Raw genomic sequence first — 12,645 nt, 5'->3', positions numbered from 1 at the left:
TTCCACATGACATTTGTATATGCTACTAAAAAAAAACTACATGGTAGCATATAGTTATCATATAGTAGGATGTACAAATATCAACGTGTGGTTGATGCACATGTTTTATAAAGTATAAAGTATGTGAGAAGACTAAACTTCATACTTTTGGTGTTTTTTATATTTTTACTTTATGTTTATTAAAAATAAGAACACAACCCAAACAAATGCATTCCCATACTTTTTGTACTTTCATACTTTTGAAAGTATGAAAAGTACTTCCAAAAGTACCGTCAAACAGGGCTAAAGCTAAAACACAAAGCATAAATTGCGGCCTTGTGCTTTTGAGCTTTGAAAACATAAATCCTAAAGGCTGAAGCTTATACAACCTTAATTGTTACCAAACCACCCTTAAGTCTCTCAGCCTAATATACTTGCACTTATCAAAGCTATTTCATATGTGGGAAATTAAACATAGTTTTATCTCCTACGGATAGTTGATATAAACGTAACTGTCACTTATCTTTAGCAAACCAAACGCCCCCTAAAAGACCCCTAACACTATTGACTTTCACATGCCTATACAAGGATAGCATGATTAAGGTTACTCAAAAACTCAATTCTAATCGGACCCCATTTTCATTTGCCAAACCAAACCAACTTACTTTCTAGGAAAAAAAAATCCCACCAACCAACTTAAATCAATTTATTGAAGGGAAAAAAAAACTTAAAAAATCAATTTAGATTTTAAACCAGCACGGCCCAAGTTGCACCCATTTTTGTCCTTAATTGTTGACTCGTATGAATCCAGTCAGTGATTCTGCTGCTTATAATCCACAATATCAATTGTTGAAAAGAGACCATCCAATTAAATCTTGCATTTGTATTGTGTGGTTTGGAAGCCAGTGAAGTCATTTGGGTCCAATTATCATTCTTGTCTCGAACGTATTTGACTTCTTTTTTTGTTAGGTGGTGGTGGGTCCTATTTGGGCTGGCAGCTGTCTTTAGACTCTTTTTGACCTACTAGGTCCAGGTTCGGTTTTCCTTAATTTTCATTTTGTTTTTAATTATGTAGCTTAGTCTAATATTGAATGTAGAACTTCAAAATCTAGGGGAGTGTAAAATATGGGTGAACACTGGGTAGGCTATGCCCAGAACTGAATGGAACCAACTTCAAACCGCCCGTACCAATATGTTATTGGGTACAGTCTGGTTCCAAATTCTTGGAACTGATCCCTCACTCAGGTCAATTCTAGAGTCAAGGCCTCGAGGGGTTTATCCTTCCCAAACTATTCAGAGAGTCGGCCTTGGAACTAAACTGGTTTTTGAAATAAATTCCAGAATACTTTGAGTTGTGAAAATTTGAAGCCAAGAACTCGTAGTTATATTGACCATGGTCTCACTTGACCATTCGCTTAAATAATTTGATCAATTTTCTTCACTCCCATATTTAAATGTGTATAATAAATAATGTAAAAGATAATATTTACAAGATTTATTCCTTTTCTAGGGGGATAAAATAAATAACAAGTTCCACAGTAGACCATATAAACTACAGAGGCCAAAACTAACCTGGAATCCAGGTTCTGCCTTGGAACAAATCAATTGAACCAACCCATGCTCACCCCTAGCGTGAACTTCTGCTTCAGATTTGATGTTGTCTTGCTTGTTTATGAGAAGTAAAATAACTTGGCCTACATTTTTCATACAAAAGAAAATGGAACCGGAGAAGTTTATTTATTTGAGTTTTTTATTTAATTTTTATATTTTTATAATGTAGAGCATGGTTCAAAGTCTCTCTCTCTCTCTCTCTTTCATTTTCATGGGGCTACACAAACCAGGGGGTTAACCCATCCCTCATCCCCTTAACCCCCTCAAATCTTGGGTGGCAATAAGATTTGGTCCCAAATCTTTGTTCCAATGAGTTAGAGATCCCACCAACAGAGCCATTGTCAATTGGTTCAAAGTATCAATACTCCCAATATGCACTTTTGGAGAGGATGCACTTCTAGAGAGTGCAAATTAGAAAAAAAATGTAAATTTTGCATAAGGTAGGAGTGCAGAACATAATAACAAATTAATGAATGTGAAACCAAATCAGGTGCAAAAATTGTATCAAGTTCAGATTTGCACCACAAACAAATATAGGCAAGAAGGGGAAAATATATGCAATAAAATGGGGCAAAAAAAACGAGTCCACAAAGACCAGAAAATGGGGCCCAGCAACATGAGGCCTAAGAAGACCGGAAAATATGGCCAAAAAAAGATCCATAAAATCTGCAAAATAGGGCCAGAAAAGCATGAGAACCACAAGTTGATCATTCAAAGAGAATCAAGAAGAGGACGTGACATAATCGACCATGAACTTTCGGCCTTTACAAAAGTGATTGAATTGGATCTATTCACCTTGAAATTGTTGGAATGGAAGCTTACGATGAAACCACTAGATTGGAATCTTTATTACTTATAAGGGAATCCTAGTCCTAGAGGATTGGACCCATGTCCAGAACAATATCCCAATCCAACGATAGGGAATCCTATTCCCTATGAAACTGCTCGTACCAAAGGATTCCCAACAGCTCCTTCATTAAAAGTTGGGGCGGCTTTGCTCCTTCTCGACCCGATCGGTCCGGAGAGGCCGGATACCCACCGGGACGGGGAAAATTGCCATCGGGAAGAAAGAATCAGGCGCTTTTTTGAAAAGTTGGAGGTCTAAAATCTATAGGATCCGAATTGTGATTCTGGTTTCTAGGTATCTTCGACGTCATTTCCTGCCTGGTTCCCATAGGTATCTTCGACATCATTTCATGCCAAATCAGAACCGTGCCGTTAACCTGGGATACCATGACATCAGGTATTTAAATCCAACGGCTTGAATTTCACGACAAAATACCATGAATGTTACTCCGCATGTAACATCACTTCCTCCCTCCCTTTTTTCCTTCGCTTTTTATTCGTTGCCTTATTCAAATTTGCCACGTGTCAATCTCTCTCTTCCTTTTTTGTTTTCTCTGGTGTCAAAATTGAAAATTCCTTCCATTATTGTCGGAAAACCAGAATTGAACGTAACCTTCCTCAAACCTACCCCCATTGGTAGGACTATTAGATTACAATCGTTGGATTGGATCCTTTTCTCATGATTTCAAAGAATTAGACTTTGGATCTGGTACTCTGACTTATAGACTACATTCTGGGCGTCAAAAATGGATATCTTATCAGCCCTCCGGATCAAAGATTCCAATCCAACTTGTAATGTGCGGTTTTGCTTTAGTTTTTTACTTCTCTCTTTCTCAACCACCGAAGTCTACCACCTCTCTCTCTCTCTCTCACAGACACACACACACACACACAGTTCGAGACTGAGTGAGTGGAAGGAACAAGAGAAGCAACGAACAAAATCGCGAATGGCGATCGCCGCCACGTTCAATCCGTCGACACTCTATATCGGTTTCTCAAAGCTCAATTACCAGTGTTCATCCTACGCCTCTCCTTTTATTGCCCGTCCCATCGCCACCACCGCATCCGTCTCCAGCTTCCCGCTGACATGGAAGGCGAAGCGGAGTCGGAAGCCTATGGTTGTACTCGTCTCGTCCGGTGACGGTACCGGTGGTCGAAATGGCGGGAATTATGGTGGCGGTGGTGGCGGAGGAGGTGGTCATGGCGGAGGAGGAGGAGATGCCGGAGACAAGAACAAAACAGAGGCGCTTCTGGCGCTGGCGGAAATTGGGAGGTCTTTAGATAGTATTCCCTCGGATCTGGCAGCGGCGATTGACGCTGGAAGGATTCCGGGGGAGATTGTATACCGTTTCTTTGAGTTGGAGAAGTCGCCGGTTTTCCGGTGGTTGCTTAAGTTTGGGGGATTTAAGGAACGATTGTTGGCCGATGACCTCTTCCTGGCTAAGGTCTCCATGGAATGTGGCGTTGGAATTTTCACTAAGGTCTTCCTCTTCTTCTTTGTTCTTTTCTCTCATGTTTTTTTTTCCTAACTGTTTGATTGACCATAAATGTTTCTCATCATGGTTCCGTGTAATGATCTTTTGTAACAGTAATGTGTCCGATGCTACCCTGTTTGAAATGATCTATTTTTTCAGGATTGAAGTAGATCTCTGGTTATTTTATCTTTTCGGCTTTTGAATTTCTCGTTATTTTCTGAAAATACCAGCTTGGGCTTCTAAGTGCGTCATTCTCATCGAGAATATCTTTGATTGGTTTAGTGTATGCTTGATTTGATAGAAGTCTTTCAGTTGAACTGTAAAAAGGGGAATAAGAAGATTTATCTAGCCAGGGAACTTGAGGTTGCTTAGTGAATCTGCTAGTAATTGACAGTTTAAAATATTGCATTGATACTGGAATAGGTGTTGTATTTAATCTTTCATTTTTCTCATAATCAGGGCCACCTCTTAACTATCATGAATCTAAACCAATAAATGTGGTTTGGCAAATTATTCAACATAGTTTTTGCATAAAGTGGAAAGCTTGACTGGTTTTTTAACAATAATAAAGCAGTTGAGATTTCTAGAATAGTAGGATAATTTTATTTTCAGTATCAAAGTGAGGATGTTTTAAGTGGATTGCCATGTGATTCATATCAGAAGATAAAACTACCAAGTATAAAATATGAAAAATTATATCATCGGGTAAATTTACAAGGTTACAGACCTTTGTTAATTGATGGTGCACATTTTGTTATCATGATTAGACAGATTAAGCAATTGTTTTTGGTGGAATCTCAATGGACTACAATGACATTTATTTAACAAATGTTACATCCTCTTCCTGGTTGCATCTTGGTATCTTGGTCAATGATGCAAATAGAAAACGACACTTGCAGCAATTGCTAATATGGATGAAATTTATTTTACTTGGTCCTTGTTGGTTCATTAAACATGATAGCTTTGTTTTTGCCTCGGTAGTATCTAACTATTGCATCAGAAGGACTTACATTGCAGTCTTGATGTTTTCTTATTATAGATAAAGGGGAATGGATCCTCTAATTGGATCTTTAGAAGGCTTATCAGGCATCAACAAAGGAATCTTCCATGTTGAAAATTGGCCCAAAATGGCCCCAGATATTCATCCTTTTACCTTGTATTAACTTAAATTTGAGTCCCAAAATCTCTACAACATGATCAGAACAAGTTCCACTTTTTGAACAAGTTTACTGCCTAAAAAAACAATTCAACAGCCAATGGTTTGTGTAAGAAACACTAACGAAAAATGGGATACAGGTAACAGGGCTGATGTTAACTAGAAGTTTGAACTAGGTGGGCAATCCTGAAGGTCCCCTACTTGTTGACATTACACCTTCCACACGGCAGAATTATGACAGGTTGTGTAGGGAGCCATATTTGACCCAATTAGGAAGCCTTGTGTATATATGTATGTGCAGGTCAGAAGTGTCATGAGTATGCTTATGTTTATTATGATTCAACTTAGTCAACATGCTTACTAAAATGGTCAACTTTCTAGGAAGATTTCAGCCAAGTGTCACGAGCATGCTTATGCTTCCTTAACTTTTGGCCGATCTTCAGTTATCTGTGACTGAGCTCATATCACAAGTTTGTGAGTATCCTAAGCAGTGTTAAGTCACTTATTTTTTTCATTACTTAGGTTCAGATCCTTTTTAGGTTCAAAAGCTTTACTGGTTGTCATGTTTCAATGGTACTAAATTTTGTTTCCAAGACACCTAATGCTTTCTCCTTTTAATTTAGACTTAGCCTATTTGTTTTCAACTGTGAACGTTTTTACTGACTGTGCTCCAATCTGCTAAAGGGCTTGCACAAAGATTACTAGGTCTAGATTGTCTTGGTTATTTTCCTGGTATATTACTTTTCAGTTCTGTACATTTTTAATGTAGCATAAAGCATACTTCATAATATCATTTTTAGTTAGAATCTCCGTGTGTTCTTTGTCTGAGTTTTCTTTCCTTTTATGGTTTTTTATTCTTTAAGTTTCTGTAATTATTTTATAGTGGCAGTAAATCTTCTAGTACTTCTAGATGTAAAATATTAATCTGTTTGTGTTATGCTTTTCAGACTGCTGCAGAGTATGAACGACGTAGGGAGAAATTTGTCAAGGAGCTGGATTTTGTTTTTGCTGACGTGGTATGCCCTTTGACAGGAAAATGCATTATTGATTTAATTCTTATCTGGTTATGTGTTGCTGTGGACACACTGCAAAATAGTAGAGGAACATATCCTTGTATAGTAGAGAACCATAATACTACTATATACAATTATAATATTAAGCTAGGGGACTGCTTCCTAGATTAGTTGGATGTCTATCATGAGCCTGGTGAAAAGGTTAGAAAGTATTTTTGGGTTGAAAATCTAGAGTTTGCTTTGATTGGTAGAACAGACGGTTGATGATTGAACCTTTGATTTAGATGCTTGTGTTTTCAAATTTTCTATCTATACATTTGGTTTATGGTTAGTTTGGTCATTTGCTTTGGAGGTGTCAAATATGGTTTCCTTTTATTATATAAATATTGAGAATCACTTATTCATTGTGTAATATGGGAGTTCAGGAATAAGAAGAAAGATTTTTGGGCATGCACTTCAGATATTGGGATTTTTAGGAAGCACTGATTTGGTTTGAAGAATTAAAATTTGATGACTGAGATCCTAACTGAAGGTGACTGAACCACATGCTGCCATCCCCTCAAAACATCATTGACGTTTGACAGAGATATTTTGGTGGCTGTTGGTGGCATATCTAAGAATTTCTATATGCCATGAGGACTCTGCAAGAACTCAATTACCAGATGTTCTGCGTGAGTTAAGATTGGCCAAACTCTTAATTACATTGATGTAATGGTTGAACAGGACTTAATGTTGGTTCCTGGCTGGTTCAAAAATTGTAATCCTGGGTCCTGGATATATAGACACAAGATGAGAGAAATAACACAGTTAGGGATTTGAGGATAACATTTATATAAACCCAGGAAATGTCCAATAGCCTAAACAATGGCTAGGCAAGGGATGAGAAGTAGCATGTGTTAGGGGGTCATCTCCCAGAGGGGAGAAATGAAATAAACTAAAAATGATTGAAACAAGGGGTTAGGTAGCTGCAGGGCTGGCCTAATGCTTAATTTGCTTGGCACTTATTAGTTATTAGTGGTTGATATTGGATAGTTGGTTGTGGACTGGGCAATAGCACATTCAGAAGATTGGGTGGCATTAGATTTGAATCAGCATAACAAATCGTCAATCAAATGATTTGGAGGGGGCTTTTGTTGTTCGTTTTCGTCTTCAGAGTTGCAAGCCCTAGATGTTCTTAATTATGGTTCAGTCTATTAATGGGTTTTGCATGTTGGTGGGTTGGAGTCTATGGAGTTCCTCTCCATGTGTGGTTTAGACCCATCTTTATTGAGAACTTGAGATAGGTAGTAATTCTTTGAGGCTTTGAGCAGATTTTCGGAGGTGGATGAGAATAACTTGAGATAGGTAGTAATCATTGACAGAGATAGGTAGTAATTCTTTAATCTCATACTTAAAATTCATGGATCTGGAAATCTTTGGGGAGATTCATATGTTTTGCATCTTTGTTGAAGGAGGGTTTGGGGTCATGTTAACTTTGCTAGATCTCTAGCTTGTTGACGAGCAGAGAAGCATGGGTGGCAACATCTTACTTCAGAACATAGGTAACAAGAGGGAATACCCTTTACCCTAGAAAAATGGTGAGATTTCAGAGATTTTGACAAATCTTGCCAACATTACGAAACCATGCTCTCTAATTCCAAGGAGATACAGGAAAAAGTCCTAATTAAAGTATGACTTTTCATCATCATCATGATCTAAGCTTTGTCTCAACTATATTTGGTCGGCTATATGAACCCTTTTACATCATTGGTTTGAAGGCTCAAATTCCAACCGATACTTGCTATCAAAGGCAAAGGTTAGCATTGGATTCAAAAGACCTTAGTCACAATGGGTCACTTAAAAGTTAAAATTTTCAACTGACACGCTATACCAAACCAATGGATTAGTTTTGGCACCCAAAGGGATCAAGCCACAAGAAAGTTACAGACCTACAATCTTTTCCAAAAAGAAAAAAAAAATATATATATAGTTTATTCAGTAAGACTCTTACCAATTTGTGATTCATCAAACTAATTAAAACCCATTTATTTCAACAACCATAAGCTACAAACAATAAAAAGAAACCAACCGAAATTAGAAAATCTAAAATTTATGAATCTATCACTGAGATTGTGAAATTTTGAGAAACATGTCTCTCCTGTAGTTATTTCCTGTGTTTGCATCATCTGAGGATATAGAGTACAGGTACAATAAACTTATTAACATGGGTGTATAAATACAAAATTTGTTAAACGAAGAGGAATTATTTACAAATTATCCAAAACATTGGGGTATAATTGCAACACAAAAGCCCTAAATAATTTTCTGGTTTTACTGACAAGTTCAAACCACGTTAATCAAACTGGATTATTTGTTTATCTCACTTCTTATTTTTTTATGTTATTGATCCGAAAAAAAAACTGAATTGTTTATCTTGCTAATGCATTTTATTTCTTAGGTAATGGCCATAATTGCAGATTTTATGCTTGTTTGGCTTCCTGCTCCTACAGTTTCTCTTCGGCCACCTCTTGCAGTCAGTGCTGGATCTATTGCAAAGTTCTTCCACAATTGTCCTGATAATGCCTTTCAGGTTACTGTTAACTTGTTAAATAATTGAATTAGTAAATTTTGTTTTTTTTGTTTTTTTGTTTTAAGAAAAGGAAGTATAAGATTTGTGTTAATCAAATCTGCTGAACTATATCATGCTTTAATTATAGAAAAGAAAATCAGAATAAAAAAAGAACTGTATAATCTTCCCTTGAACAATTCATGCCTAGCCGTCCAAGACAAAAGCGTCCCTAAAACTTTCTTAACAATGTACCCTCTAGGAATTTGTTTTCAAAGAGATGAGCATTTCTTTCGCCCCAAATGGTCCACACCACTGCATCTGGAACCATATTCCACGGCATCTTCTGCTCTAGAAATTGAATTAGTAGTTTTTTTTCTCTATAATACAGTTACTTATTTAGCCTTGTAATCCTGTCTGCAGGTAGCATTGGCTGGAACATCCTACTCATTTTTACAGAGAATAGGAGCCATAGTGGTAATGTTGACAGATCATTTTATTTTATTTTTTTCCCTTCTGCTTTAATGAATAAGATAGCAAATGCATTTGGAAATATAATGTATTTTCTTATATTGGGTCTTTTATGCAGCGTAATGGAGCCAAGCTTTTTGCAGTTGGAACCAGTGCATCTCTGGTAAGCCAGTCTACTATTTTCTGTCTGGATCTAGAAGTAAAAGAAACCAGGAAAGTAAAAAAATGAAATAATGAAAACAAAGATAAATAAGGCCATTACCCAATTTTGGTTCTGGCTATCCAGGGTTTTGGGAGGGTTGGACCGGATATGGAGCTAACCTTTGGCATTTGAAAAATGGAAGATTGGGAGAAAAATTGGCAAATAACAAGCCTGTGAAAGTAAACTTTGTTTTTTGATTTTGCCATTCTTTCGAATGATTATCCTAGGGTTCATCATATTTCTGCACTATATTTGTCATGTACTCGCATATATGTTGCTAGAATGTTCATTTGTTCATTTTGGAGTTACTACCTAGAAGGCTAAAATGCACCCTTCAACCACTCGCTGATAGGGCAAGCATTATCAAATTAAGACCTGATATTTATGCCTCTGTTGCATATTCTCTAGAGAGATTTCATCCAAGTGAAACATTAGCTAATCAGGTAAGTCGCTGTGCGCAGCCAAGATTTTTTGTTCAATGGGAAAGGATATCTCTCGTCTAAGTAAACGATAAAAAAATCTTGTCTATTGCAAAGGCTCCAAGTTTTAGAAAGACTTGGGAGTTCCTATTTTTGAAATACTTGCAGAATTATTTTAAAGATCCTTTTTTGTCATATTGATAAAAAATATTCTTTTTCATAAGTAATAAAAAAATTATTTAATTATAAATTAATTATGGGATGTATACCACCCTATATGCCCAAAACAGTCTGCCAATTGCGAATGGTCGTCACCTTTTCATATTCAATTTTATATGTGCGGTTACAAAAATTAGCTCTCACTTTTATCTATTCATATTTTATATGTTGAAACGTCAAAATGTATTCTTTGTGCAAATGGGGAATGGGATATATGACGGAAAGTTGGAAACCATTTTTTTTTCAGGTTGGAACAGGTATAACAAATGCCTTGATAAATGCAAGAAAGGCAATTGACAAGTCTTTTGCTGGCGAAGCTGAGGATGTCCCTATATTATCAACTAGTGTTGCCTATGGTGTCTATATGGCTGTTTCTAGCAACCTTAGGTATGTTTCACGCCAATTTGTTGGCTTTATTTTGGCAACAATACTATGCAACCCTTGCTCTGTTTTTCTTTAGCTTCTATCGCTATACCTTTTACTTCGTGTTTATTATGCATTTTTTGAATGATTACTTGGCGTTTATCACCAAATGTCATTTCTTGAAACCTTAGGCATGTTTCACACCAATTTGTTGGCTTTATTTGAGCTACATCACCATGCAATCCTTGCTCTCTGTTTTTCTTTAGCTTCTGTAATTATACCTTTTACGTGGTGTTTATTGTGCATATTTTGATTGGTTACTTGGTGTTTATCACTAAATGTCTTTTCTACCTTCTAATTTGGCATCATCCTCTAAACCTTTCTGCCTTGTAGCATCAAATCATGGATATCAATGTGATGCTACTTGATAAAAACCCCTTGATTTTTCAATATACTTTTAGAATGGTTGTTACTTTGCAAGAGGATTTGTTTTGTGTGCAGTTATTGATAGAAAAAGAGAAAGAAAAAAGGAAAGAGGATTTATGTCGTGCCAATGAAGAGTATCCATGTACATCTGGATAAGCCTGGGTTAGTAAATAATGTAGCTCTTCACCCGGACTGCCTGGCACAAACATGTAGATAAAATGACATACCACCTGGATGTGGATAAGCATCAGTTACAGATAGGGTATTGTTGGATGTTATTCCAAGTCTTATGGTCCATAGATATGGTTATGATCATGGTTTTTAAAGCCGGACCGGATCGGATGGTCAGATCAGAAAAACTGGGAACCGGTTAGGCGATCAGTTTTGTTTTATCCTAGAACTGTTATTTTGTCAAAAACCGTTTAATGGTTTGGCCATTTTTATTTTTTTATTTTTTGTTAGAATAGGCTGTCTGTTCAGTTCAAATGATTGGACTGTTCGACCCGGGAACTGGACCCTGACCAGTTCGTTGTCTGATTTGGTTTTAAAAACCTTGGTTATGAAGGACTTGTAAATTATAATCTTATGGTTGATTTTCCTATAGTTAAAAAATTCTCTTTCTACAATAGGTTGTTTAGTTTAGTCTAACATGGAACGTCAATATTAGTTATAAATTCTGATATGTGAGACCAGTTTACTTCCGCAGTTCCGCTACAGATAGCCTCTAATGTAATTTGGACATAAATGTATTGAGATTTTCTGGATCTGTAGTCTCCAGTATTTAACAATATGTCCAACTTTCACTTTTAGGTTATTTAGCCTAACCTAGGACTTAATATCCAGAAGTTTATACGAAGTACAAAACTATATTGTTTCATAGCCATTTACTTCATTAGCTTCTGTAAGTTCAATATGGAGCACAAATTCATAGAATTTTCATAGCTGAATCTGGGAGGGTTTGAATCCCTGCCAGGATCATGCACCAGATACGGTGCATGTTGACCATGGGAAATTGGAACGGTGGGGATTCCATATCCTCTTGGACAAAAAAATTGCCAATTATAATTTATAATGGACTGATGGTTGAATACACTTGCAGTTCATTGCGTTAATGATAATTTATTTAATGTTCAACAGGTACCAAGTACTGGCTGGTGTTATTGAACAACGAATTTTGGAACCCTTTTTACACCATCAAAAGCTTATATTGAGTGCAATCTGCTTTGCTGTCCGGACAGGCAACACATTCTTGGGGTCATTGCTGTAAGAGTTTTTAGCTAATTTTGGGAATTTCATCATGGCAAATCTATAGTTTTCCTTTCTGCAGCTCTCATAACAGAATGTTTCGTTTGGACAGGTGGGTGGATTATGCTCGTTGGGTGGGAATTCAAAAAATGCGAGAGTAAATGAAGCAAAACATAAAGCATAGATCTCATTGCTTTGTGTCATTATTTAAGCTTGCAATTTTCGTTTCTTTTATTTTTTCTTTTTCTCCATTGGATGTTGGCTATTGCTGAAATTTAATAAGAGGTAAAGGGAAAAATATCTTCCATGCATCTGAATTTCATAAAGAAAATGATACACTATGCTTCTAGCTTTGAGCATTTAATTGTTGCATAAATTAGGTTAAAGGAATAAATCTTTGGGTCATGGATATTGGAAGAATTTCCATCTTTAAAAATACTTGAAATCTGCATTGAGAAGAGGGAAAAAATCATTTGAATCAAGAGTAAGAGGAAGAATGCTTTTTTTTTTTTTTTCATTTAGCTCTTCAATAGTAGAACTTAGTGTTTAAAATGCAATGATATATTGATTTGTTATGGGATTTGTGGTGTTTTTGCTTGCATTGGCAGATTCAGAAATCGTTTAAAAAAAGAACTATTTTAAATGGTTTTGAGTAAGAAAGTCCTATAAGATGGA

General features: G+C 36.4%; 1 protein-coding gene across 1 annotated transcript; it reads left to right on the top strand.

Moving 5' to 3' along the window:
* Window positions 1-3,261: 3,261 nt before the first annotated feature.
* LOC104606329 (protein RETICULATA-RELATED 4, chloroplastic-like) lies at window positions 3,262-12,387 on the top strand. Its single transcript, XM_010271469.3, has 8 exons — window positions 3,262-3,917; window positions 6,015-6,083; window positions 8,518-8,649; window positions 9,049-9,102; window positions 9,215-9,259; window positions 10,184-10,323; window positions 11,863-11,988; window positions 12,083-12,387. The coding sequence occupies exons 1-8, from the start codon at window positions 3,384-3,386 to the stop codon at window positions 12,129-12,131; spliced, it is 1,149 nt and encodes a 382-aa protein (XP_010269771.1). The 5' UTR covers window positions 3,262-3,383; the 3' UTR covers window positions 12,132-12,387.
* Window positions 12,388-12,645: the final 258 nt, after the last annotated feature.

Source organism: Nelumbo nucifera, chromosome 2 (genome assembly GCF_055504915.1).
Source record: "Nelumbo nucifera cultivar China Antique chromosome 2, China Antique-T2T, whole genome shotgun sequence".
NCBI lineage: Eukaryota > Viridiplantae > Streptophyta > Magnoliopsida > Proteales > Nelumbonaceae > Nelumbo > Nelumbo nucifera.
The sequence above is the reverse complement of the archived record's forward strand: the minus strand, read 5'-3'. Positions and strand labels throughout refer to the sequence as shown.

Bases quoted from the DNA above. Each gene is read 5' to 3' on its own strand.
- LOC104606329 (XM_010271469.3), top strand. From the start codon at position 3,384: ATGGCGATCGCCGCCACGTTCAATCCGTCGACACTCTATATCGGTTTC. The intron at 8,650-9,048 runs GTTACTGTTAAC...TCCTGTCTGCAG, and splicing joins GTCCTGATAATGCCTTTCAG to GTAGCATTGGCTGGAACATC. The intron at 9,103-9,214 runs GTAATGTTGACA...TCTTTTATGCAG, and splicing joins AGAGAATAGGAGCCATAGTG to CGTAATGGAGCCAAGCTTTT.